Source organism: Melanerpes formicivorus, unplaced genomic scaffold, assembly GCF_026170545.1.
Source record: "Melanerpes formicivorus ecotype bairdi unplaced genomic scaffold, bMelFor1.0.p_v2 SCAF_21, whole genome shotgun sequence".
Classification (NCBI taxonomy): Eukaryota; Metazoa; Chordata; class Aves; order Piciformes; family Picidae; genus Melanerpes; species Melanerpes formicivorus.
In genome coordinates, this window is record NW_027142373.1 from 7,410,045 (window position 1) to 7,432,120 (window position 22,076).

Genomic DNA, 22,076 nt, shown 5'->3' on the forward strand with positions numbered 1-22,076 from the left:
GCAGGAGGGAGGGCTGGGCACTGTGGGCGGGGCATGGGTGGTGGGCGGGGCCTCGGCGGAGCCCGGCCATCTGCGTCACGTGCCGCCGCCCGTGGCGGCTTCGCTGCCCTCGTCACGCGGGCGGGGCCGGAGCCGGAGCGGGATGATGATGGAGGAGGAGGGCAGCTACGGTCAGTGCGGGGCCGGGAGGGGCCCGGTGGGGATGGTGATGGGTCGGAGAGAGCGTCCGGCTCCCCGGGGTGGGCTTTGAGACTCCCTGCCTGGGCCGGGCAGCCGCAGAGTGAAGGTGCCGGGGCGGGTCCCACACCTCACGGGCACGCTGCCGGCGGGGGCCTGGGCGGGCGCTCCCCGGTTGGGCGGAGGCGGCTCTCCCGGGCGGGCGGGAGTGTTTGAGGTGAGCCGCTCCCAGGGGCAAGACACAGGTTGGCGGCTCCGGGGAGGGCTGGGGTTCGGGCTCGGGCTCTGCGGCGGTGGGACCTGCGGCCGCAGGTGACAGAGCGGCGGCGGCTCGGCCGGGCGGGGCCGCGGCCTTGGCGGAGAAGCAGGGTGGAGGAAGCGCCAGGAGGAAGCCGACACCCGGTGCCCAGCGCGGGGAGAGCTGCTGGGGGCCGGTCCCCTCTGCAATCCCTGAGCCTCAGCGCTCCCATGTCACTGGCGGCGCGTCCTCATCCTTCCCGGGGTTCAGCCGCCCTCCACGGTGTCCGCGCTGCCTGCGGTGTCCGTGCCGCCTGCGGTGTCCGTGCTGCGGGGCTCTGGGACCTGCCGCCTGCGGTGTCCGTGCTGCGGGGCTCTGGGACCTGCTGCCTGTGGTATCCATGTAGTGAGGCTCTGGGACCTGCCGCCTGCGGTGTCCGTGCTGCGGGGCTCTGGGACCTGCTGCCTGCAGTGTCCGTGCTGCCAGACCACAGACCTGCTACCTGCAGTGTCAATGCTGTGATGCTTTGAGACCTCCTGCCTGCTGTGTTTGTACATTGGGACCTACTGCCAGGCTCAGGGACCTTGGTGTCAATGCTGCTAGGTCCTGGGACCTGCTGCCTTCAGCATCAGTGCTGCAAGGCCACAGACCTGCTGCCTGCAGTGTCTATGCTGCCAGGCTCTGGGACCTGCTGCCTGTATGCCTTCCCTCTACCACACAATCTTTGTATTTAGCTGATGCCTCTCAGCACTGTCTGAGCTCAGGCTTTGCAGGTCTGCAGAGCAGATTGGTGTTGATGGCAACCACTGGATGTCTCCCAGACTGTTCTTGCTTGAGAATGTCTGCCTGGCACTGGAGCACTTGGTGTGCCCCTAGGGTCTGTTTCCAGGGTAGGCTGAGTGGGGAGAAGTGGTGTGTCCTCTCTCATACATGTGCGTATTACTTCCCTGCTTTTTTCCGTCCTCCCTGTCTACAGAGCATTGCCTCCCAGTGCCCAGGAGCAGGACCAGGCAGGAAGGCGCTGCCTGTGCCCTGACCCTCTGAGGCAGGTTCCTGTGGGTTGGCAGGTGGGTTTTCCATGAGCAAGGGAGGACTTTGCTTATAAGAAGGCTGGAGTCTGCCTAGATGAGATCTGAACCCAAGGTCCTGATGGAGGAGCTGGTGACTTCCCAGGAGCTGAGGTCATCTGGATGCTGCCAGTGCCAGCAAAGAAGCTGCTGCCGGCAGTGCTGGTTCAGGAGCCGGCTTCCTGCCTGCTGCAGTTGTGCAGTGCAGCTGATCAGCAGGCTGCTGTTCCACCCCAGAAGTGACTGTGCTTGGTGGTGGGGAGTGGACCATGTGAGATAAGGTGCCAGCGCCCAGCCCTGCTGATGTGTGGCTTGGCAAGGGCGTTGTCAGATGCAGCCCATTAGCAGGAGAGTGCTGCAGGGAGCGATTCTGTGAGCAGCCTCTTGCTGCTTCCCGGAATCGGCTGGAAGTTGTCCCACGTTGTCTGTTAGCATTAGAAATCACCTGCTCACCACACCATGAGAGCAAGATGCAAGGATGGGTGGCACAGTCACCTCCAAATTGTTGCCTCTGTTGTAGGGACTTCACAATCTGCAGCTGCCCTGAAACCCTCAAGCTCTGTTGGTTTTGCAGAGGATGATTTGTGAGGCCTCAGCATGGTGGGAACCCATGCTGGTTCCCAGAGCAATGGGGAGGCTCTGGCTGGGGGGATTGTGCTGACACCAGTGTCTGCCCCGTGATCCACAGCCCCTCTCCAGCCCGTCTGCCTCAGCACAGAGCAAATCCTGGGGTAAGCAGCTGGTAGCACAGATGCAGCTCCCCCCACCCGACTCCTGCCAGGGCACAGGGCTGCACTCCCACCCTTCTCCCAGCATCTCCCCATGGGGGTACCAAACCTCTCCCTAGGCCAAGCGTGGCAGTGGGCTCCCGACACCTCTGGATGGCAGAGTGATGGTGGTGCAAACCTGACCCAGCTGTTCTGTCCCTCCATGCTGCAGCACTGGTGAGCAGCCACAGGAGCATGATCCCATCCTGGCACCGTGTCCTGAGCTGTGCCCTGTCTTAGCTCAGGCGCAGGCCTGTGGTGAGGGGGATTGGGCAGCGCTGGTAATCCTGCAGCACCCAAGGGATTACTGCTCACTCTGGCCTGAGGGATTAAGGGATTTCTTTAAGCAGGGTTGATGCAGCCTCTACAAAGCAGCTTCTGCCTGGGGGGCCACACTGTCTAGGACAGGATGACTGGTACCAAGAGGTGGGGTAGGCTCTGTGAGTGGGACCCTTGAAGGAGGGTGGGCTGTCAGGTCCCAGGTTGGGTAGTCTCCAACAGGCTCTGGCCCTTGGTGTGGGCTCAGCTCATTCAGAGATAGCTCAGGACAATGGTGTGCATCTCTGCACTGAGAGGACTGGTGCTGGGGGTAACAATGCCAAGGAGCTGCTAGTGATGCACCAGCTGTTTCCCTGGCATGTCACTGAGGCAAGCTAGGGTAAGTGGCTGGGCCCAGTTCAGGGAGCAGCTCTTCTGTAGAGCTCTGAGGCTCACACATTAAAAATATGGGGATAGTGCAGGGATGGCACCAGGATCAGAGAGCAGACCCAGGGGCTGGGGTTCCAGCAGTGCAGCACTAGACAGAGGCAGCTAGCTGGTTCCTTTCCTGAGATGTTCAGAGAGCAATAAGCCACAGTGCTGATAGTTGGCAGTTACACACCAGGAATACAGTGCACTCGTGTCCCCAAGTGGCTGTTCAGCCTGTCTGTGCAGCAGGTCCATTGCAGCAAGGTCTTGGGTCAGACAGTTCTGCTCTGGGCCTGGGGAAGAGAGAGGCTGGTGGGGGAGGCTGCTCCCCAGGGCTCTGCTTTCAGAGCCTAGAGCTGTGGTTAGCAAACCCAATGTGTTTGTAAACACCCACCTTGCCTAGGCAGGGTGTGAGGATCGAGCTGGGCATCCGGGTGCTCAGCATGGGAGATGCTGCCTGGCCCTGCTTCAGGTTGACTGGAGCACCCATGGGTGCCCTTGCCACACAGGGATTTGTCCAGATGCCAGTCCAGGCCCGGAGCAGGCACTTGCCACACAATGTGTCCAGCTCAGGCCCTCTGTGCCCCTGGCTGCTCTCACCTGCCCTTTTGTCTCCTGGTGATGTGTTAACCACCACTTCAGTGCCTAGGAACAGGGAAATGATGCCAAAACCAGAAAGTCAGTCACCAGGAGGTCAGTCATGTCAGCAGTGAGTGCCTGGCTGCCTTTTTTTCTCTGCCTTTCCTTCCATCTGCAGCCACGTAGCTCCAGGGAGTCAGGGTCCCCTCCTGCTCTGCACCCTCCTGCCTGGCTCAGGTTTCTTCTAGTCCAGCGTGTCCCAGCTCTTGCTTGGTGCAGGTGAGGGGAGCTACTAGCTCCTGGCAGCCAAGAGGCAGCAGCCAGGCTGTCTGCAGGACGCTGCCTCCTGCCCCAACAGGCTCTGGGGTTTGTTACTCACTGCCGTGCCCTGCTCTGAGGGAGGGAGCTGCTGGTCCGGTTTGGGTTCATCCGGCGCCTGTGGGGCTGGGGAATGCAGGTGCAGCAGGGCTGGAGGGAGGGCGGGCTGTGCTTTCTCCCTGCCTCCATGGCTGGCCCCGAGGTCGGGATCCTGGGGCAGGGCCCCCTCGGTTCTTGCCACAAGATTCCCCTGCACCCCACGACTGCAGCAGATCCAGAGGCACCTCTGTTGCTGCTGGAGCTCAGCTGTCCAGCTGGCATCGCCAGGGGCCTGGCACACGGTACAGCCAGCTTGCCTGTGCACAGCGCATGGGGCAGGCTGGCCTGTCGGGGCTGTGCCAGGATTGGTGACCAGGCCCTGCACCCCACAAGTGGGGGGCCATGCAGCACCACCCCCCAGCTCCCCATGCCTCACCAGAGCCGCCTTGTTTCTTGGTGCACTTTCCTTTATGCAGAGCTGGTTGCTATGCGACCGCCAGCTCCTGATGCTTAATGCTCTAATACGGAGGGATAAAACCACTCTAAAAATACCCTGCTGCTGGCCCCCCACGGGGGCAAGGGGCTGCTGGGGGACAGGCAGCCTGGGATGGAGGGTTGGGGGGGGCTGCTGGGGATTTCCCCAGCTCCTTGTCCTCTAAGTGGCTTTGAGCCATCGTCCAGAGCATCTCCAGGAGCGGAGCGTCGGCAGCGAGCAGGCAGTGAGCGGCAGGGATTGGCTGCAGCCAGCGCGTGGGCTCCTGCAGCTGCAACAACCCTGCTGGAGCTGCCTTCCCCGGCTCCAGCCGGAGCAGGGAGTCCTCCAGCTGCCCTGCCTGCACCTTACCTGCAGGCCCCAGCACCAGGGAGCTTGCTGCTCCGCCACACAGCACCTTGCCAGGCCTCTGCCTGCCCCTTCGGAGCTGGCAGTGTCCTGTGCAGAACCTCAACAGCATGGGGACAGTCAGCGAGCTCTGTGCCTCCAGTTTCCAGGCCTTCCTCTGCCCTTCGGTGGCTGCCAAGGCAGGTAGGCTCTTTGTGCCCTCCTCTCTGCTTGCTGCAGGGTCCCTGTCCTCCGGGCAGATGTGGCAGTGCCCACAGCCCTGGCTCTGTATGGCTCGCGCTGACAGCGGCACGGAGAGTCCTCACCATCTTGCTGCCTCTTCCCCTGCATGCCACTTAGCCTCTGTAAGCACTGAGCCTCAGCAAAACAGCTGGGCACTGGGCTGGCTTGTGTGGCATTGCCCTGCAACTATGCTGGGTGCCATGCTGGCATGGGAATGCTTGGGAACCACTGGCAGCAGCCAGGAGGATGCTCACAGCCCTGATGCGACTCTGACAGATCCTGCCCCAGCCCCTCACCCTCCTGCTCTGCTCTGCCCTGGGCAATGTGTGTCTGTCTGTCATTGCTGCTGCTGTCTGTGGATTCCTGCCCAAGCATGGGACCAAGGGTGACTGTGCAGTGGGGCACAGGTATGCCAGACCTCCTCTGGCTGGCCCCACTAGCAGCTGATGCCAGGCATCAGCAGACAGTGCTTCTCTTGAGGCCCAGCACGGTGAATGGTGCCAGTGAGGTTTCTGCTGGGCTGCCCTCCTGGCACTTGCACAGGAGTGCATGTGGACACATCTGAGCTAGTGCCCCTCTGGCTGCACCGTGGGCTGGGGATCTGGTGTGGGGAGGATGGGAACCTGGAGCCAGTAGGGAGCAAGGTGGCAGAAGCTGCAGACGTGGGTTCCCCAATGGGCTCTGGCCATGGGCAGTGGAGGTGACAGGCAGGGCTATGCCAAAGCAGGATGTGGACTTTGGTCAGCTCTGGGCACGGGGTCTAGCCACCTGGAGGGTCTTTCCTGGAGTCAACTGTCCCCAAACCCTTCTTCTGACAGGCCTTGGCTCTCAGCAGGGAAGAATGGGGCTGATGCAACCCAGGATGCACACATGTCACAGTGAAAACAGGATGTGGTGTGCTGAGATAGGTAGGAAGTGTCAGGTGGCCCCATGGCCCCCCCAGCTATGGGTTACAGCTGGCAGCACCCTGAGCTTGTCCCCACGGTCTGCCTAAATCTGGTGCTTTTACTTCTCTGACGCAGCCCAGTGTGGGCTGTGGGAAGCCTGGCTAGCACTGTGGAGCAGCTGTGGCCCCAAGGACCACCATGAGGCTTCTGAAGCCCTTCCTCCCCTTGCTCCATAGCTGGCATTCTGGGTGCTATTTCTCCATCTGTGCTGCCAAGCAGGATTTAGCTGAGTCAAGGCAGCCAAGGCTCACACAGTGTCTCCAGGCAGCTGACAGTGGGATGAGAACGTGGTGGGGCCAGTCATGGCCCTACAGCCTTCAGAGCCTGCTGCACAGTGAGTCCATCTGGAGTGGTGGGATCCGTACAGGCGCCTCAGGGCAAGAGGCCAAGACAATGGAGAGCAACCTCCCGTGGGGACCAGCATCATTCCTGACCCTGCTCCTGCTCCCAGCTCTGATCCTGTCTGACTGTGTGAGCTGTTGTGAAGTCTGCAGCAGGCACAGCTTTCCTGGTCCTGCCTGGGGAGCTGATCCTGCTTTGTCCTTCACCTGCAATGGGAGGTCTGTCAGAGCTGGAGCTACAGGTCAGGGCCAGAGGTCAGCCAGGGTGTGTGCTCTGGGTTGAGGAGAGGAGGCGATCCCAGCACTTCTGCAGGGAGCTCAAGACAAGCTGGGTCAAGTGTCCTGGTGACCCCTGAGGAATGGAGGGCTGGGAGCCCAACACACCACATACCCCAAGCCCAGGGCCGAGGAGCAGGGCCCTGGCTGCCCTGTTTCTCCGCTCCGCCGGGAGCAGAGGGGTTAAGGCGGTGGCGGCCCCGGGCTGGTTGCGGCAGGAACAGGGTGTTGCTGGTGCTGGCTCCCGGCAAGGCCGGGATGACGCCCGGGCAGCCCCGAAGCTCATTGGCCCTACACAGGCCCTGACTCAGCCCAGGAAGCACCGGGGCAGGCAGGTATCCGCACCTCGGAACAGCAGCGCTTCTCCAGAGCTCCTGGCAGCGCAGGCACAGCCGAAGGAGCCGGGGGAGACGGCCTGCCAGGATGGTGCTGAGGGCAGAGGAAAGCGGTGAGCTTGGCCCAGGGATGCAGGAAAGCTGATGGGGCCAAGGCAGGGGGGAAGCTGGTGGGCAGCTCTGTGTTTGCCACAGTCCTGTGCCTCCCATCTGTGCCCACTTGTCTCAGGGCGGTAGGGTGGGAAGGAGCACGGGGACTGAGCTGGGTCTCCGAGTGTCAGAAGAGGCTTTGCTTGGGCATGGTGGGAGAGGGGAACGTGCTGCTGCTGTGCCCTCTAGGGATCCTGGGGCCCAGGACAGAGACGATCCTTCTGGTGCCCTGTGTTGCACTCCTGCTACCTGCCTGCGGGGTGCTGGGGCAGCAGGAGCTGTGGGAGGCCCTGGGCCCCCTGCACTGGGGTATGTGCTGGGGGGGAGCCGATGCTGGCACTGGGATGACCTAGTCTCATGGATCTCTGTGCCCTGATTCCTGTGCTGGGCTGAAGCCAGGGCAGCTTCAGCCCCCTGTTCTCTGCAGCCCTGCTGTGCCCACGGTCAGCCTCTCAGGAGCCATTCGGCCCGGCAGCGCGGGGCGGGTGCTGAGCAGAACGCTGAGGAAGGGTTAACGCCCTCTTCCTTCCCCAGCAAAGCTCCTGCGGCTGGGGTTTCTCTTCCTCTGGCTGCTGCTGACACGGCTGGGCCGGTGTCACAAGTGCTCAGCCTCTGCGCAGGCAGGGAGGGACATTCCTGGGCTTTGGTACAGCCCTGCTGTCCCCCTCTGCCCTGCAGTATCTTGCCCCTGGGCCTGTCCAGACCCCTGCTTGCTCCCAGGTCGTTAGGGCAGGCTGCCAGGGCTTGCTTGGCTGGCATCAGGGCCTCACTCGGCTGGCACCAGCGCTCCAGGCCTTGGCCAGCTAGCCTTGGGGCAGCAGCCAGCTTGCTTCAGGGCAGGTCCAGCTCTGGCATTGAATTTCCCTCCCCTGCAGCCGCAGCTGGGCAGTAGGGTTCTATTGCACACGTCCCAGCAGAGGGATTTAGAGGGGTTTGTGTCTGACACCAGGCGCAGGGCACAGCTCGGCCCTCCTGCAGCGAGCCTGGGCTTGCTGGGTGCCCTGGGCGCTGGGCAGGAGGGGCTGAGCCCCTGCGGGAGCGGCGCTGGATGGCTGAAAGGCACTGGAGTGTATCGATAAGGCAAGGCCTGCAGTGTTTCGACTTGAAATGACTTTCAAGCTGGTGCTCCGAGCTGGGCTGTCTGGTTCCTACTTCCTGGTGTCAGAGACTGAAAACATTGGGCAGCGTCTGGAGGGACACGTCTGGAGGGAGGGTGTCGCAAGCTGAGGCTGCCTCCAACCTCGGCAGCAGGGGATTTTTGTGAAGGAAGAAGCTGGTCAGAAAGCCTGAGCACAGCCTGGGAAGTGCTGAGTCCAGAGATTCTCTTTGTGCGGTCGCCATCACCTCGAGGGTGCGTGTGGCTCCCACGGAGGAGGGGGAGGCTTGGGGAGAGATCATGCAGGGTTGAGGACGGTGCTGGTCTGAAGGTATGTGATGTTTCTGGGCACTGGTACAAGGCAGGTGGCCGTGCTGGGGACATTCTGGGTGAGTCTGGGCTGGCAGCCGGGGTGGTGGCCTGGAGACCATGGTGGAGGCAGCACACGGGGCTTGGGCAGCATTTAACAGCACCATCTGGGGAGGGAAGCAGGGGCCTGTCCCCAGCATCCCAAGCAGCACCAAGCTGATGGGTGCTGCTGCCACCTCCCTTGGGGACAATGCTCTGGAGGAACAGGACATAGGTGTTCTTTCTGGTGACCTTGGTGCAGTGTGCAAGGGAGCTGCTGGAACCCACTGACAGAGAGGGAGGCACTGTTGGGAGTGTTGCTGAAGGAGCAGGTAACCTTGGGGACAGGAAGGAACAGGAATGGGCTGCCCTGTTACTGCAGAGTAGGAGGTCACGCACTGGGGAGCACCAGGAATGTTCTGGGATCTGTGGAGCTCAGGAGCAAGCAGGAGCGTGCAGTGACTTGGGGTCTGAGCATCAAGGATGGTGTTGGGGAGGGGGTGCCTGGCTCCCATAGGGTGACAGCAGGGTGGAGATGTCATGGCATGCAGGCAAGGTTTGTCCAGAGGGTGTACTTCTTCCAGGCTTTGGCTTGGAAGGTCAGATCCAGTGTGGAAGGGGTTGCTAGGGCAGCCAGGAGCTGGTTTTCTCTGAGGCTGTCCTGGTGTGACAGAGCAACCCACAGGACTCCAGGTCCAAGTGGAGCCTGATGCTGTGGGGCACAACAGAGCAACCCAGACTGAGACAGGCATAGACAGCTGGGGTACAGCAGAGTTAAACAGGCCTTGGTGCCACAGCTAGGGGAGCACTGAACCAGTCCTGGGCTGTGCTAGCCCTCACTGCCCTCATTGCCCTCACTTCCCAGCCGCCATGGGCTGAATCAGCAGGAGTCAGCAGTGCCCAGCTCCCCCGCTGCAACCCCTGCCCAGCGGGGCGATGCCCAAGCCCTCGCATTCCTGGCGTGCCACGAGTGGCACTTGGCTGCTGCACGGGGACGAGGGCACTGCTCACCGTTCCGGCTCCTCCAGGCACCCAGCAGCTCGGTGTCCTAGCTCCTGACGGGCCCAGGCTGCCGGCTGGGAGCTGAGCCTGTGCCCAAAGCCTGGCAGGGATAATTGGCACGGCCACATGTGCTGACCTGGCTGTGTCTCTGCTCAGTGCCCAGTGACCTGACCCCGGAGGAGTGCCAGGAGCTGGAGAACATCCGCCGCCGCAAGCAGGAGCTGCTGGCTGACATACAGGTGTGATGCTGAGGGCCCCTCCCTGGGGCACAATCCCCCTGTCCCAGGCACTCAGGGCTGTCTCCTGGGTGGCAGGGGACAATCTCTCTGCCCGTGTCACCCTGTAGCCCCATCCAGGGTCTCTCACCCTGCTGCTGGGAAAGGGGAGCACGGCCCAGATGATGCAGGAGGAGAGGCTGCCCTAGCCCAGGCTGTCTATAGAGGCTGTGGGATTGGGGTGCATTGTTCTAGACCGCAGAGCCCAGGCAGGAGCAGACCTGTGGGTTAGGTTTATTCTCCTATGCCCTTTAATTGCCAGCCTCTGGCTCTCTGTGGGACTCTAGTGGAGCTTCTGGGGCTGTGGGAACCAGAGGGTAGGGTGAGCTGAATCCATGATTTGCTGCCCTGCTGTCTGACAGCACTGGACCAGGGAGAGGGTCCCAGCAGGGAACATGGACCTGGGCTAGCAGCCAGTCCCCTGCAGAGCTCTGTCCTCTGTGCTTGTGCCATTCCCAGTGGCCTGGGGTACCAGCATCTCTGTGCCAGCCCCTCACTGGCACAGGCAGAGTCTGTGTCTCTGGGCCACTGCCTCGGCAAGCAACTGCGAGGTCAGTGCTCATCTGGGACACTCGTCAGTCATGTCCCTGATTAAGGCAGCAGAGGCTAATCACTGCCATATGCTGAGCATGATCTAAAGGGATTAGGAGGTAATTCTGTTACTCTCTGAATCTCTTCCTTCCTGCATGCTCGGAGCATGGTGATGCTCAGGGGGATTAGTAGCAGGGTACAGCCAGCACCTCCTGTGAGTGCCCCTCGAGTTGGTTCATTCCCTGGCAGTGCTTGGGATGGGAAAGAGGGAAGTGAGGGGAATTGTCCCAGGGCTGGCTCCTGCCTTATCCAGCCCCAGTCCATAGGAATGCCCTGCCTGCTCTTGGAAGTGGGAGGGAAGGTCAGGGCTGGGGGTCTGGAGCGTTTGGGGGAAGGGGTGGAGGCACCTCCTGTCTCACTGCTCTCTCTTCCCTCAGCGGCTCAAAGATGAGATAGCAGAAGTGACAAATGAGATTGAGAACCTGGGGTCCACGGAGGAGAGGTGAGTGCTCTGCTGGCATGGCTGGGTGCTGGCTCACACTCTCCCTGTGGCAGCCGTGGGTGCTGAGCAGGGCAGGTCCATCCCGTGGGTGCTGGGGCTGGTGGCTTTCCCAGACACACTGAATTCTCTGGAGCAGTAGCAACATCCCAGTCTGAAGTGCTGCTCCAGAGGTCTGTTTTCCCAAGCGTCAGTCCCTCTGTCTGGCCACTGCAACTGTCAGACTTTGTTATTCTCAGCTGCTGCAGGCAGTGCCAGCCTGGGATTAGGGGGTCCCAGCAGTCAACAGGAACTGAATCCCAGCATCATTTTCAATTACCCACTGGGGCGTGAAGGCTGTCACCTGAGGCTGGCCCCACGGGGGTCAGGGGGCTGCTCTCCCCGAGGCCCTGTTAAACCCATCTACCTCCAGCCTCCCCCCATGCGGAGTTCACCTGCTGGGATACTGTACCCAGCACAGTGTGGTGACCTTCTGTGTAAGGCAGTTCCTCTTTGCTCTGGAACCTGGCAGACTGAGAGCAGTGCCATGCTGCTCTGCCACAAAGTGGGGCAGAGCCATGGAGCAGTGTGCCAGCTTTGCCCTGTACAGGTTTGATGGAGGGGGGCTGGCTCAGGCTGAGTTGCTCAACTCCTGTTCAGTCCAGGCCAACCCCTCCCTGCAGTGCCCTGACCAAGGGGGTGGGCAGGAGACAGCGGGGTCCCTCCTGGGTGCTCACAGCTACTTTGTGCCTTGCAGGAAAAACATGCAGAGGAACAAGCAGGTGGCCATGGGAAGGAAGAAGTTCAACATGGATCCAAAGAAGGTACAGTGGAGTGGGCTGGGTGGGGAGCAGAGTGTTCACCAGCCTGTCTGGGGCCATGTTGGGCTATGCCACCTCGTGGTCCAAGTGCCTGCTGGGGCAGAGTCAGCTCCCGGGGCAGGAGCTGGGGAGGAATCGGGCAGGGTGGTGGAGTCAGCAGCAAGCCCCAGAGCAGCACCTCTTACACCACTCCAGGGCATCCAGTTCCTGATTGAAAACGACCTGCTGAAGAACACGTGTGAGGACATTGCCCAGTTCCTTTACAAGGGAGAGGGCCTCAACAAGACAGCCATCGGTGACTACCTGGGCGAGAGGTATGATGGCCTGGGGGCGACCTGGGGCTCCCAACGTGGCCTAGGGTTTCACCACCTGAGAGATGGGATGCTGCAGCTCTTGGAGCTTGCAGGGTAGCTGAATGGGGGTATCCAGGGGCTGGGCACCAAGTGCCAGGGCCAGATTGCAGCTGTTTGATCCATGGCTGGCACTTTGGAGAGGCTGATATGTGCATACCAGCCCAAGTCTCAACCTCTGGGAGTAGATGCAGGGTCACCCCACAAATGAGCTGAGTCTGGAGTGGGACAGGGAGAGGTGGAGCCATTTGGCAGTCACAGGACTTGCTGATCATGCATCCCTCGTGCTCTGGCTTTGTTCCCACAGAGACGAGTTCAACATTCAAGTCCTGCATGCCTTCGTGGAGCTGCACGAGTTCACCGACCTCAACCTTGTGCAGGCCCTGCGGTGAGCAGATGGGGCCAGGAGCTGAGCTGTGTCTCATCATGGGGGACAGGCAGGGGGCTGGAGGGCGTATGGAGCCCCCAGACCAGCACAAACATCTCACTCTTTTGCAGACAGTTCCTGTGGAGCTTCCGGTTGCCTGGGGAAGCACAAAAGATCGACCGGATGATGGAGGCCTTCGCCCAGCGGTACTGCCAGTGCAACCCTGGCGTCTTCCAGTCCACAGGTGAGCACCTGCCCCAGGCCCTCTCCCTGACTGTTCTACCTCGCAGCTGACTGTCCCCTCTGCCCCTGCAGACACCTGCTATGTGCTCTCCTTCGCTATCATCATGCTGAACACCAGCCTGCACAACCCCAACGTCAAGGACAAACCCACGGCGGAGCGCTTCATCGCCATGAACCGCGGCATCAACGACGGGGGGGACCTGCCTGAGGAGCTGCTCCGGGTGAGGGACAGGATGTGGATGGGCCGAGGCTGGGCTGCAGAGCTGGCCCATCACAGGGCTCCTGACACTGTGTATTTTGTACCAGAATCTCTACGAGAGCATTAAGAATGAACCTTTCAAAATCCCTGAGGATGATGGCAATGACCTCACCCACACCTTCTTCAACCCTGACCGTGAGGGCTGGCTCCTGAAGCTCGGTGAGTGCTGGCAGCTGGGCAGATGTGGCCTGGGAAGGAGCTGGGCCATGGGTGCGATGCCCTTGGGCTGCATGCACCTTGCCAGCTGGCCTGCCTCCCCACAGCCTGGCCCTGTGGAGGGGTGAGAAGCTGGAACTGAGGGCACAGCCCTGTGGGGAAGTAGATCCAGCAGCCCTCTGTGTTTCCTGGGCTGCTCAGCAGGAGTGAACTCGCAGCAGACGAGGCCCTACGGGGCAGCTGGGTGAGCATCCCGGGAGATTCTGCCTCTAGGCTGGGCGAGCCCTGGAGTGCAGAGCTGGTACCAGGGTCTGGTGTTGGAGCACAGAGACCACGAGGCCCTTCTCATGACCAAGTCACAGCAGGGTCCTGTCAGAGCAGGCCCCTGGGAGCGAGTGGCGAGCTGTGTGTGTCCCCCCTCTCCATGCCACAGACCAGTCCCTGCCTCACCTTCCCACAGCATTATCACCTCTGCATCCCAGCTCCACATGCAGGCAGCGTGCATGGCATCCCCGCGGCCCTGCTCCACAGCCCTGCTGGCAAGGCCAGCCCGCTCCACGCCCTGGCTCCTGTGGCTTTTCTTCTTGGCAGCTCAAGGGAACCCTCTGCCTGGGTTAAGCAAGGCCTAGGTGTCAGCAGGAGTGGGGTCTGTTGGGGGCCTTTCCTTGGAGCTCTCACCAGGGACACAGATTTCTGCCCTGTTGCCACCCCCTGAGTATGGGAGAGGAGTCTTATCCCAACACTGTGAGCTGACCAGTGCAGAGTCCAGCCCTGGGGCTGAGCATGGACCATCTGCTTCCCAGCTCTGGGCTGGGGATATCCAGGGAGAGGCCCATAACTAACAGCCTCTCCTGTCCCTCAGCAAGCCCAGTGCCTTGCTGGCGAAGAGCCTTGTGCACAGCAGGTTGGCATCCACCACGGTTGGGGCTGCTAACCACTGAAGGAGGCAGAGAGGCAGCAGAGCAGCCATGGGGCCCGTTTGTGTGGCAGGGAGGGACCCCCTAGAGAGGCCATGGGGCAGGGGAAGCCAGGGTGGGCACCCCTACAAGTCCAGGAGATCTGTCCCACAGAGCCACAGCGAGCCAGGGCAGGTTGGCCCCCATGGCAGCGCCAGAGGCACGGCGCCCAAGGGCTCCCCCGCTGCAGCGCCCTGACCCAGGCGGGGCGAGGGAGGTTCTTTGGGGTTTCCTCTTTTTTGCTTTTTTCTTTTATTTTCCCTGGTTTGTTCCCCTTTTTTTATTTATTTTTTTTTAATTTTCTTTTCTCCCTCATTTGTATGTTTCCATGATTTTGGCTCTTCCTTTCCTTGCCCCCCAACTCCAGGAGGTACGTACCCCCTCTCCCTGCTCTGCTCACTGCCGCTGGGGCTTTGTTTCCTTTTCGTTTTTAATTGCTGGTGATTAGTCTCATCTGCTGCTGCTGCTAACCACCCCCACCGCCGCGGGGACCTCGCCTGCTGAGGGGACAGCCCCACCTCTGCCACCACCGAGGCAGGGAAGCAGGGGACCTGCCCTGCAATGCCAAATACTCCCCGAGGTCTACTGGCCCCCTCCGTTGCCGCGGTGCACCCAACAGCCCGGGGACAGATGGGGCTGCAGCCATGGCCACTCCTTGCCCAGTCTGTGCTTTGCTGTGTCTGCAGGCAGCTCGGCCTGGCCACGATGGGTCTCTGTCTCTCGTGCCACACGGGATGGGGATGGCTTTGGGGTGTCCTCAGGAAGGGCCCCAGCCCATGCCTGGGGAGTCTGGGGGGCACAAAGAGTGTGGAGCCATTTACACTGTGCTGTTGCTGTGTGTCATGCTACAGGCTTGCAGCAGTTTCCATTCTGAGTGCTGTCACTGCCCTGACTCCAATGCCTGCAGCTGCTGGGTGCCAGGGGTGTTGGTGCTCCCTCCAGGTCTGCACTGGCCCTCAGTCCTGTATGGCTCCACAGGCCCTGCCTGACCCCACAGAACCCTGCAGGCCCAAACCCTGGCTCCTCCCTTGGCACCTCAGCATATGGCCTCTTCCCATCCACAAGCCCTGGGAGAGGAGGTGGTGCTAGGGAGGTGCAGTGGCTGGAGGGAGTCAAGCCACAAGTTTTAGGTTGGGCTTGGCAGGAGGGAGGCTGAGAGGTGGTTTCTAGGAAGTGCTGGCCACAGCCTGGCTCTAGTGCAGGGGACTGGGGTGGGTGGCCAGCTGGCATGGGGGAGCAGGCATGGAGCCTTCCTGACAAGCTGAGGGACATGAGCACAGCACCCAGCCCATAAGGTCCATGCTAGACTTAGGCAGCATGGCCTGGTGGGTACCTGTCTGGCACTGTTGCATGGCCAGGGCACACTGGCATGGTGAGGGGGTGTCTGGCACAGGGCTGAGTGTACCCTGAGCCTCAGGAGCAGCATCTCCCTCTGTGGTGACTGTTGTGAAGCTCCTTCTGACCAAACCTCCATGAGCCATGGCCCTAGGCTGATGTCCTGCTGTGGCCCTGGGCTGTCCTGGCTGGGATGCCTTGGGACCTCCTGAGGGCTGCCTGCCTGCAGCACCCTCTGGCCGTGCTGAGTCAGTTTTGGGTGTGCCCAGCACCTTCATCACCCTCCATCTCCATCCTCATCCATCTGCTTTCCGCTCCTGCTCGTGCCCTGCCCGGCCTGGTGTGTGCTGCCTGGCTCTGCTTGCGCCCCGGCGCCTGGTGCTTGGCTGTGTGTCTGCCTGGGCTCCAGCTCTGCCCTCGCCATGTGCCCCGGCCCACACCATGCCAGGGCTGCCCCCAACCTGCCCCTCTCTGCTCTCAGGAGGCAGGGTGAAGACGTGGAAGCGGCGCTGGTTCATCCTGACGGACAACTGCCTTTACTACTTCGAGTACACGACGGTCAGTGGCCTTCGCTCGGGATGTGTTGAGCTGGGTTGGGGAAGGGCACCAGATCCAGCCTCGTGGCACCAGCCCCACTGCCTCCTGGGGTGTTGGTGACTGCCAGAGTTCAGAGTGCAGCAGGGTGTTGGGAAGGGGGCACGTTGGCAGCATCCAGCCTTGCCTGGGGCATAGAGGTGAGGTTTGGTAGGATCTGGCCTGTGGCTGAAGTCTCTGCTTGGTCCCACCAGGATAAAGAGCCCCGTGGCATCATCCCCCTGGAGAACCTGAGCATCCGTGAGGTGGAGGACTCAAAGAAGCCTGTGAGTGCCATGGCAGGGTCCCCTGGGCCCGGAGGAGCAGCTCTGGTGCTCTGGTTGGGGCAGGGAAACCCAGGAGGTGCTGCAGCCCCCAAAGGACATCCCTTGGAGGACCCTGCTACGGTCACTGCCTCCACCCAGTACAGCAGATGGGTGCACAGCCAGGCCTGGACACTATGTCCATGGCTGGTGGCAGAACACATCTGGAGTTGTGGGTTGATGGTTCCACTGTGTCCATCCCTCCCTGCTGCACTGGGGGTGGCTGTGCCAGGGAAGCACCTGCAGACCCAGTGCTCTGCCCCATCCCTCCCAACCCAGGTTCCCCTTTGGGAGTGGGGGCTGCCTCTGAAACATCTTCTCTCTCCCAGAACTGCTTTGAGCTTTACATCCCTGACAACAAGGACCAGGTGATCAAGGCCTGCAAGACAGAGGCCGATGGGCGTGTGGTGGAGGGCAACCACACAGTGTACCGCATCTCCGCCCCCACGCCCGAGGAGAAGGAAGAGTGGATCAAATGCATCAAGTGAGTGCCTGGGGTGGATGGCACAGGGAGTGGATGGCAAGGTGCTGGGCAGGGGTATGGTGCTGGGCAGGGACACAGCAAGGACCTGAGGGGAGTGGGAGGCAGTTCTTCCTGTTGCACCCGGCAAGGATAGAGGGGAAGAGGCTTTCCCAGAGGCACAAAGGGACCTGGCCAATGCTCTGCCAGGCAGGACAAACCCAACCCTGCAGCAGTTCTCAACAGGCTGTGTGTATAACCAGAACCTTGTTCTCCCTGCCAGGGCAGCCATCAGCCGAGACCCTTTCTACGAGATGCTGGCTGCCAGGAAGAAGAAGGTCTCCTCCACCAAAAGACACTAGCAGCCTTTGCTGGCCCTGCAAGGCTGGCATGCCCCTGGCAGCCTGAGCCTCTCCCCTTCCTGGAGTGCTGCGGGGCAGGGGCCTCACTGCAGCCAGGGCCCAGGACCCAGCTTCAGCTTCGCAGTTTCTTTACCATGGGCAGAAGGAGCAAGCACAGGTGTCTTGGTGACTCTGGCCCCACCATCGCTGCCTCATCTCCAGGAGAGTCTTCACAGGCTGGAGCTGGGACATGGACAGCCCTGTGCACACAGAGCCCCCTCCTGCCCCAGGCTCAGCTGCCGGATGTGGAGCACCATGTGTCTGTACTATCCTCCCTCCCACCTCTGCTAGCTGGGCACCACAGGCATCCTCCCTGCTTCTGAGCCTCCCCAGCGTGCATGTGTCTGCTCATGCTGCTGGATCCTGCCCCCAGCACCCTTGTCTTGAAGCACTTGGAGTGTTCCATCAGGGATGTGATGGCTGGTGGTTAGCAGTTGGTGGTTTGGGGCTGCTGAAGGTGCCAGGCTGAAGGTTGGCACCCCTGGGGTGACTGAGGGGACCTGCAGAGACATGACTCCTGGCTCTCGTTGTAGCGGGCCTATGTCTGTCCTGGACTGACCCATGCTGCTGCCTTGGACCCTCCCAGCTGTCCCCTGCACCAGTGCAGGGAGGGCTGAGGGGCAGGGAGTTGTTGCTGTCACAGCATACAGGTGCCACACGGGGCACAAAAATGTCCTTACCTATCTGGGGTGACAGAGCTCAAATGAGGACCCTGGTGTGGCAGCAGCAGGTGGCATTGCCCCTGTGAGTCCTTGCAGCAGGATCCTTGGATGAGGAGCAGGGTAGGTCTTGCCAGGGTGGCCATTGTCCCCTTGAGCATGAGCCCTGCCTCTGGAGCAGATGGTAGGATGTGCTCGGAGCCTGTGCCAGGGATGGCTGCTTGTGGGGGAGGAAGGGGTCCAGCTGGGCTGGGGGCTGCAGGCCCCCTGCCTCTGCCTTGCAAACACCTGTGTCTTGTCCTGTTCCCTGGCCACCATGCACGGTCTGGAGAGAGGCACCTGGATCAGTATTAGTCTATTTATCAGAGGTGTAAATACTCCTGTATAGTTTTCTCCTTTTAGATTATTTTGTATGTGGGGTTGTTCTGTGCAGAGGTCTCTCTGGAGGGCTGGGGGGGGGAGGGGTGGCAGGATTTTTTTATTCTAACTTTTTTGGTTTTGTTGTTTTGGGTTTGTTTGGGTTTTTTTGCCACAGCCTTGTAAAGTAGAGCTGAGGATCTGCAGCAAATAAAGACTGAACCACGCTCAGCCTCAGCCTCCTGTGCTCTGTGTGCCACTTGGGACAGGCAGAAGCAGCAGCCCCCAGCCCTGTGCTGCCACCCCCTGCCCTCTGCCCAGGCTTTGTGAACAGGGTCATGTTTCTCACAGCCCCCAAAATTTCAGTGCCCAGTGCCATAGTGTTGCCATGTTGGATGAAGCTGGCAGTGCTGTGGCCAGCATGGTCCTGTGTTGAGCTTTCACCTGTTCCCATCCAAAGCCTCTCCTATCTTGGTGCCCTTGCCAGCTCCCCTCAACTTGCTCCTAGCCACCAGGAAGTAGCCTTTGGAGCCTTGCTGCAGGATGCAGCATGGCTCCTCATCTTGCATCCTGTGTGCCACCCACCCACTGTGTAGTGGGGCTGGCATGGAACTCAGCTGAGCATAGGGCCACAGGGACCTGCGGGCTGGGCCATGAAGTGCTGAAGCCCCTGACTGCAGAATGGCACACACTGCGATGGTGCAAGGGGGCTCAAGCAACAGAGGGGGACCACCTTGGGTACCCCAAGCTCACAGCCCAGCTCTTGTCTGGCAGCTGCCAGCTGCCTGGCCACCTGGGAGGGGAGGGCACCTGTGAGGGGGGGCTAGGGGCCATCATACCCGGGTGGCACTAGCTGTAACTGGGAATGGGATCAAAAGTAAAGTCAGGGCCAGGAGCAAGCTGGGAACTGCAGAGCCGGTCTTGGCCATGCCTCAGCCATCAGGGCCAGGGGAGGCTGGTCACTTGCACCTGAGCCATGATGAGGAGCCTGGCAGAACCAGGAGCAACTTCTGATGCAGTTCTTGCCTGCACTGCACCTTGGCACCATGCGGTAAGTCCAGCCAGGATGGTGATGGTGTGGGCAAACAGCCCTGAACAAGAGATGAGGGGCAGGGATGCCAGGAGGGTGGTGGGATGGGGGCCTGCAGTGCCAGGGCAGTTGGGCAGGTGCCTGTGTCCGTTGGGGCAGGTGCAGTGTTCGTTAGGGCTGGTGCCTGTGCCGTTGGGGCTGGTGCAGTGGCCGTTGGGGCAGGAGCCAGCCAGACTGTGGAGAGTGGCTGGAGACTACTGGAGGACTGAGCGGTGCGACAGCGCAGGGGAGCAGTACAGGCAGGCAGGGGGGCAATGGAGCTTGGGACTGTGGGGAGAGGGCATAGGACCGGGGTGGGGGGATGCAGCTAAGGGTAGGGGGCTGGTCGGGTTAAGGATGGAGTAGGCTGGGAGGTGATTGAGCCGATGGAGCTGGGCAAGAATGGGCCCCGCAGCTCCCAGGAGACTGCAGCATGCAGAGGGAAGCTGAGGGCAGTGACTGGGGGGGCAGCAAGGGGTGGGTGGAGCGGTTGGGGTGCGGGGTGTGCACAGCCCCTGGCTGAGTGGGGCTTTGTCTGCCTGCCTCCCGCTCCCCGTGCCTCAGGTGCTGAGGAGCCGCACCGGAGCCCGGTGCCGGTGCCAGCAGGATGTCATCCGTACCGGAGGAGCTGCTCGGCTTCCTGGAGAGCTTCACCACGCTGCTGCTGCGGGTCCAGCCGGACAAGTGGAACAAGTTTGTGGGCAGCATCGAGGCCATGACTGCGCTGGACGAGTTCTTCAAGCAGCGGGATGTGCTGGAGCTGGTGCTGGGGCTGAGCCCCTCCGGGCAGCTCCTGCCAGCCATCGGCTTCCCGCCTGCCCTCAGGGGCAAAGGCATCTACTTTGTGAAGCAGCAGGAGGAGACCATCACCCGGGAGAACTACCGGAGTGGGCTGCTGGTGGGAGACATCGGCCCCTCACCCGTGCAGCATCTCAGCACCGTGGTGCAGGAGGTAGGTTGCCCCTGCTGGGCGCAGGCTTGGGGCCAGTGGGATGAGCTGCGTTCCCTGTGCAAGTCGCTATCGCCAGGACACTCGCTGCAGGCTGCTGCAGCCAAAGGTTCGGATGGGCTCAAAAAGAAACAATATCAATAGAACTGTCCCTGGCACTGGCCTTGACCTCGTGGTGACTCCCAGCCACCGCTGACTGAACGCCACCCGGACACAGGGCTGGGTGAAGGTCACAAGCTCAGTTTTCTTGTGGGTCTCAGCTGTATCACTTCCTCCCTGGGATTTGAAAAACTCAGCGAAATTCCCCCTTCCCAGTGGCCTGCAGCTGGGAAATGTCTGAGTGGATTTCTCTCAGATTTCCCCTGAACATTCCCACCCAGAGCACTGCCAGCCCAAAGCACCCCACGGCTGGCTCAGCCCCAGGAGCCCCTGCAAATTCTCCTTAATGTCAGCAGCTTTGGCTCACGCACTAGCCCCTGACCCCACTAGGTGCACTCGCTGTGCCACTGCTAGCACTTCCCAACCCATGAGATTTGGAAACCCACCACAGGGTGATGGGAATCCTAGCTGATGAGATAAACACCAGAAAAAAACCATGAGTGGCTGCTGGAGCTGTGGCTGGGCTGACGCTGTGCTCGGGCAGACAGTGGGAAGTGCTGCCCTGTACGATGGGAGAGCCTGGCAGAGTGCCCAGCTGAGTCCTCTCCTGCAGGTCATATACCCCCTGCTCCTGGTCGAGGGGAACGCAAAGGGCTGGCCCAGGGTAGTGGTAGAGGATGTCCTGCAACAAGCTCAGCAGCTGAAGAATGAGATGCTGGTGATGGATGGAAAGATCCAGGGGAAGCCTCTGCTCCCACTGCCAGAGGATGGCTCCAGCACTATCCAAGACTGGTGGGTGCTGCTGGCACTGCTTAGTGCCAGCAAAGTCTGGCAGGGCCCTAGGGCAGCATCGGTCCCTCTGGGAGGGACAGGAGCTGGCACATGGGCTTGGTCCCTCAGCATCCTGAGGCACACCTTAGAAGCAAAGTGCCTTCAAGAGAATCACGCTGGGCTGCTGCATTGGCAGAGGTGGCCACAAACAGTCCCACGGGGACAGCCTGGGGCCAGTCCTAGTGCTGGAGCATCACTTTGTTGCCTTTCAGGCTGGATGGGCCTGTGGATGCTTCAGTGCTGCACACCATCGAGACTGCAGTCATTGAGTGGTCCCAGCAGATCAAAGACATCCTGAGCAAGGACTCAGCGCAGCCGCTGCTGGCAGGGCTGCACCCCCTGCCCAAGACTGAGTTTGAGTTCTGGGACACCAGGACAGCTGACCTGCAGTGCATCAATGACCAGGTACCCCTTCACCTGTGGACAACCCATGGTTGTGACCCCCCTGGTGCCAAGCACCCAGTGCTGAGCCTGCCACCTCTGCCCTGTCAGCTCCTCTCACCCCAAGTGACAGCACTGGCTACCATACTGGAAAGGGCCAACAGCTTCTACTGGCTAGCATTCCAGAGCCTGTTCAGGGATGCTAGTGCTGGTAAGCTTTTGGGTGACACAGAGGGCAGCTGCCTCTCAGGCCAGTCAGGCTTCCCCATTCTGCAATGTGGAATTTCTCCCCTTGCCCAGGTCTGGAGGAAGCCAAAGATATCAGCCTCCACCTGCAACCACTTCGAGTCCTGCTGGAAGATATGGAGCAAGCAGATTACTTCCAGGTAAGTTTGCTGGGTTTATTTTTGGTGGCAAAATAACCTGGCACCACCTGGCTTCCTTGTCAGGCTGAGCCCAAAGCTGCATGTGGGTGTGGAGCTACCTGGGCTCTGCCTGACCCTCATCAGCATGCCACACTAAGGAAGCTCTGCTCCCACAGCTGCAGCCCTATGTGGACAGGGTGCTGTGCACCGTGCGCCTGCTCCGTGCTCACTGCCAGCACTACCGCTCGCCCTCCTGTGGCATCCTCATCCTGCAGGAGATCTGCAACCTCCTGGTGGAGATGGTACAGCCCCAGCACCGAGCCAACACTGCCTCCTCCTGCCACCCTGCTCTGGGACTGTTAGGGAGGGGTGGCAGGGAATGGGCACGGGGTGATATGGAGACACCCC

The 22,076-nt window shown here is 61.0% G+C and overlaps 2 protein-coding genes across 5 annotated transcripts in view; both read left to right on the forward strand.

Annotated features, from left to right (window-relative positions):
- The first annotated feature begins 99 nt into the window (after positions 1-99).
- CYTH1 (cytohesin 1) lies at positions 100-18,205 on the forward strand. Of its 4 annotated transcripts, none has more exons than XM_068151310.1 (13): positions 100-170; positions 9,587-9,669; positions 10,674-10,738; positions 11,472-11,538; positions 11,731-11,849; positions 12,193-12,273; positions 12,384-12,496; positions 12,568-12,716; positions 12,802-12,913; positions 15,683-15,759; positions 15,990-16,061; positions 16,427-16,581; positions 16,841-18,205. In XM_068151310.1, the coding sequence occupies exons 1-13, from the start codon at positions 143-145 to the stop codon at positions 16,917-16,919; spliced, it is 1,200 nt and encodes a 399-aa protein (XP_068007411.1). In that variant the 5' UTR covers positions 100-142; the 3' UTR covers positions 16,920-18,205. The 4 variants fall into 4 exon arrangements, with proteins under 4 accessions (XP_068007411.1, XP_068007410.1, XP_068007412.1 ...); XM_068151309.1 differs by lacking the exon at positions 100-170 and adding an exon at positions 4,700-4,896; XM_068151311.1 differs by lacking the exon at positions 100-170 and adding an exon at positions 6,771-6,947.
- A 1,444-nt stretch (positions 18,206-19,649) lies between these two features.
- The window catches only part of DNAH17 (dynein axonemal heavy chain 17), a 38,704-nt gene continuing 36,277 nt past the window's right edge, over positions 19,650-22,076 (forward strand). Inside the window, exons 1-6 of the mRNA XM_068151313.1 lie at positions 19,650-19,995; positions 20,705-20,883; positions 21,135-21,327; positions 21,415-21,514; positions 21,604-21,689; positions 21,845-21,970. Of these exons, the coding sequence (XP_068007414.1) occupies positions 19,651-19,995; positions 20,705-20,883; positions 21,135-21,327; positions 21,415-21,514; positions 21,604-21,689; positions 21,845-21,970 (1,029 nt within the window). The 5' untranslated portion in view covers position 19,650. The remainder of the gene's footprint in view (positions 19,996-20,704; positions 20,884-21,134; positions 21,328-21,414; positions 21,515-21,603; positions 21,690-21,844; positions 21,971-22,076) is intronic.

What these genes read in the sequence shown, in the direction of transcription:
- CYTH1 (XM_068151309.1), top strand. Translation starts at nt 4,824, where the DNA reads ATGGGGACAGTCAGCGAGCTCTGTGCCTCCAGTTTCCAGGCCTTCCTC. An exon ending in AGCTGCTGGCTGACATACAG is followed by an intron (nt 9,670 to 10,673) that starts GTGTGATGCTGA and finishes CTCTTCCCTCAG; the next exon opens with CGGCTCAAAGATGAGATAGC. An exon ending in CTGGGGTCCACGGAGGAGAG is followed by an intron (nt 10,739 to 11,471) that starts GTGAGTGCTCTG and finishes TGTGCCTTGCAG; the next exon opens with GAAAAACATGCAGAGGAACA.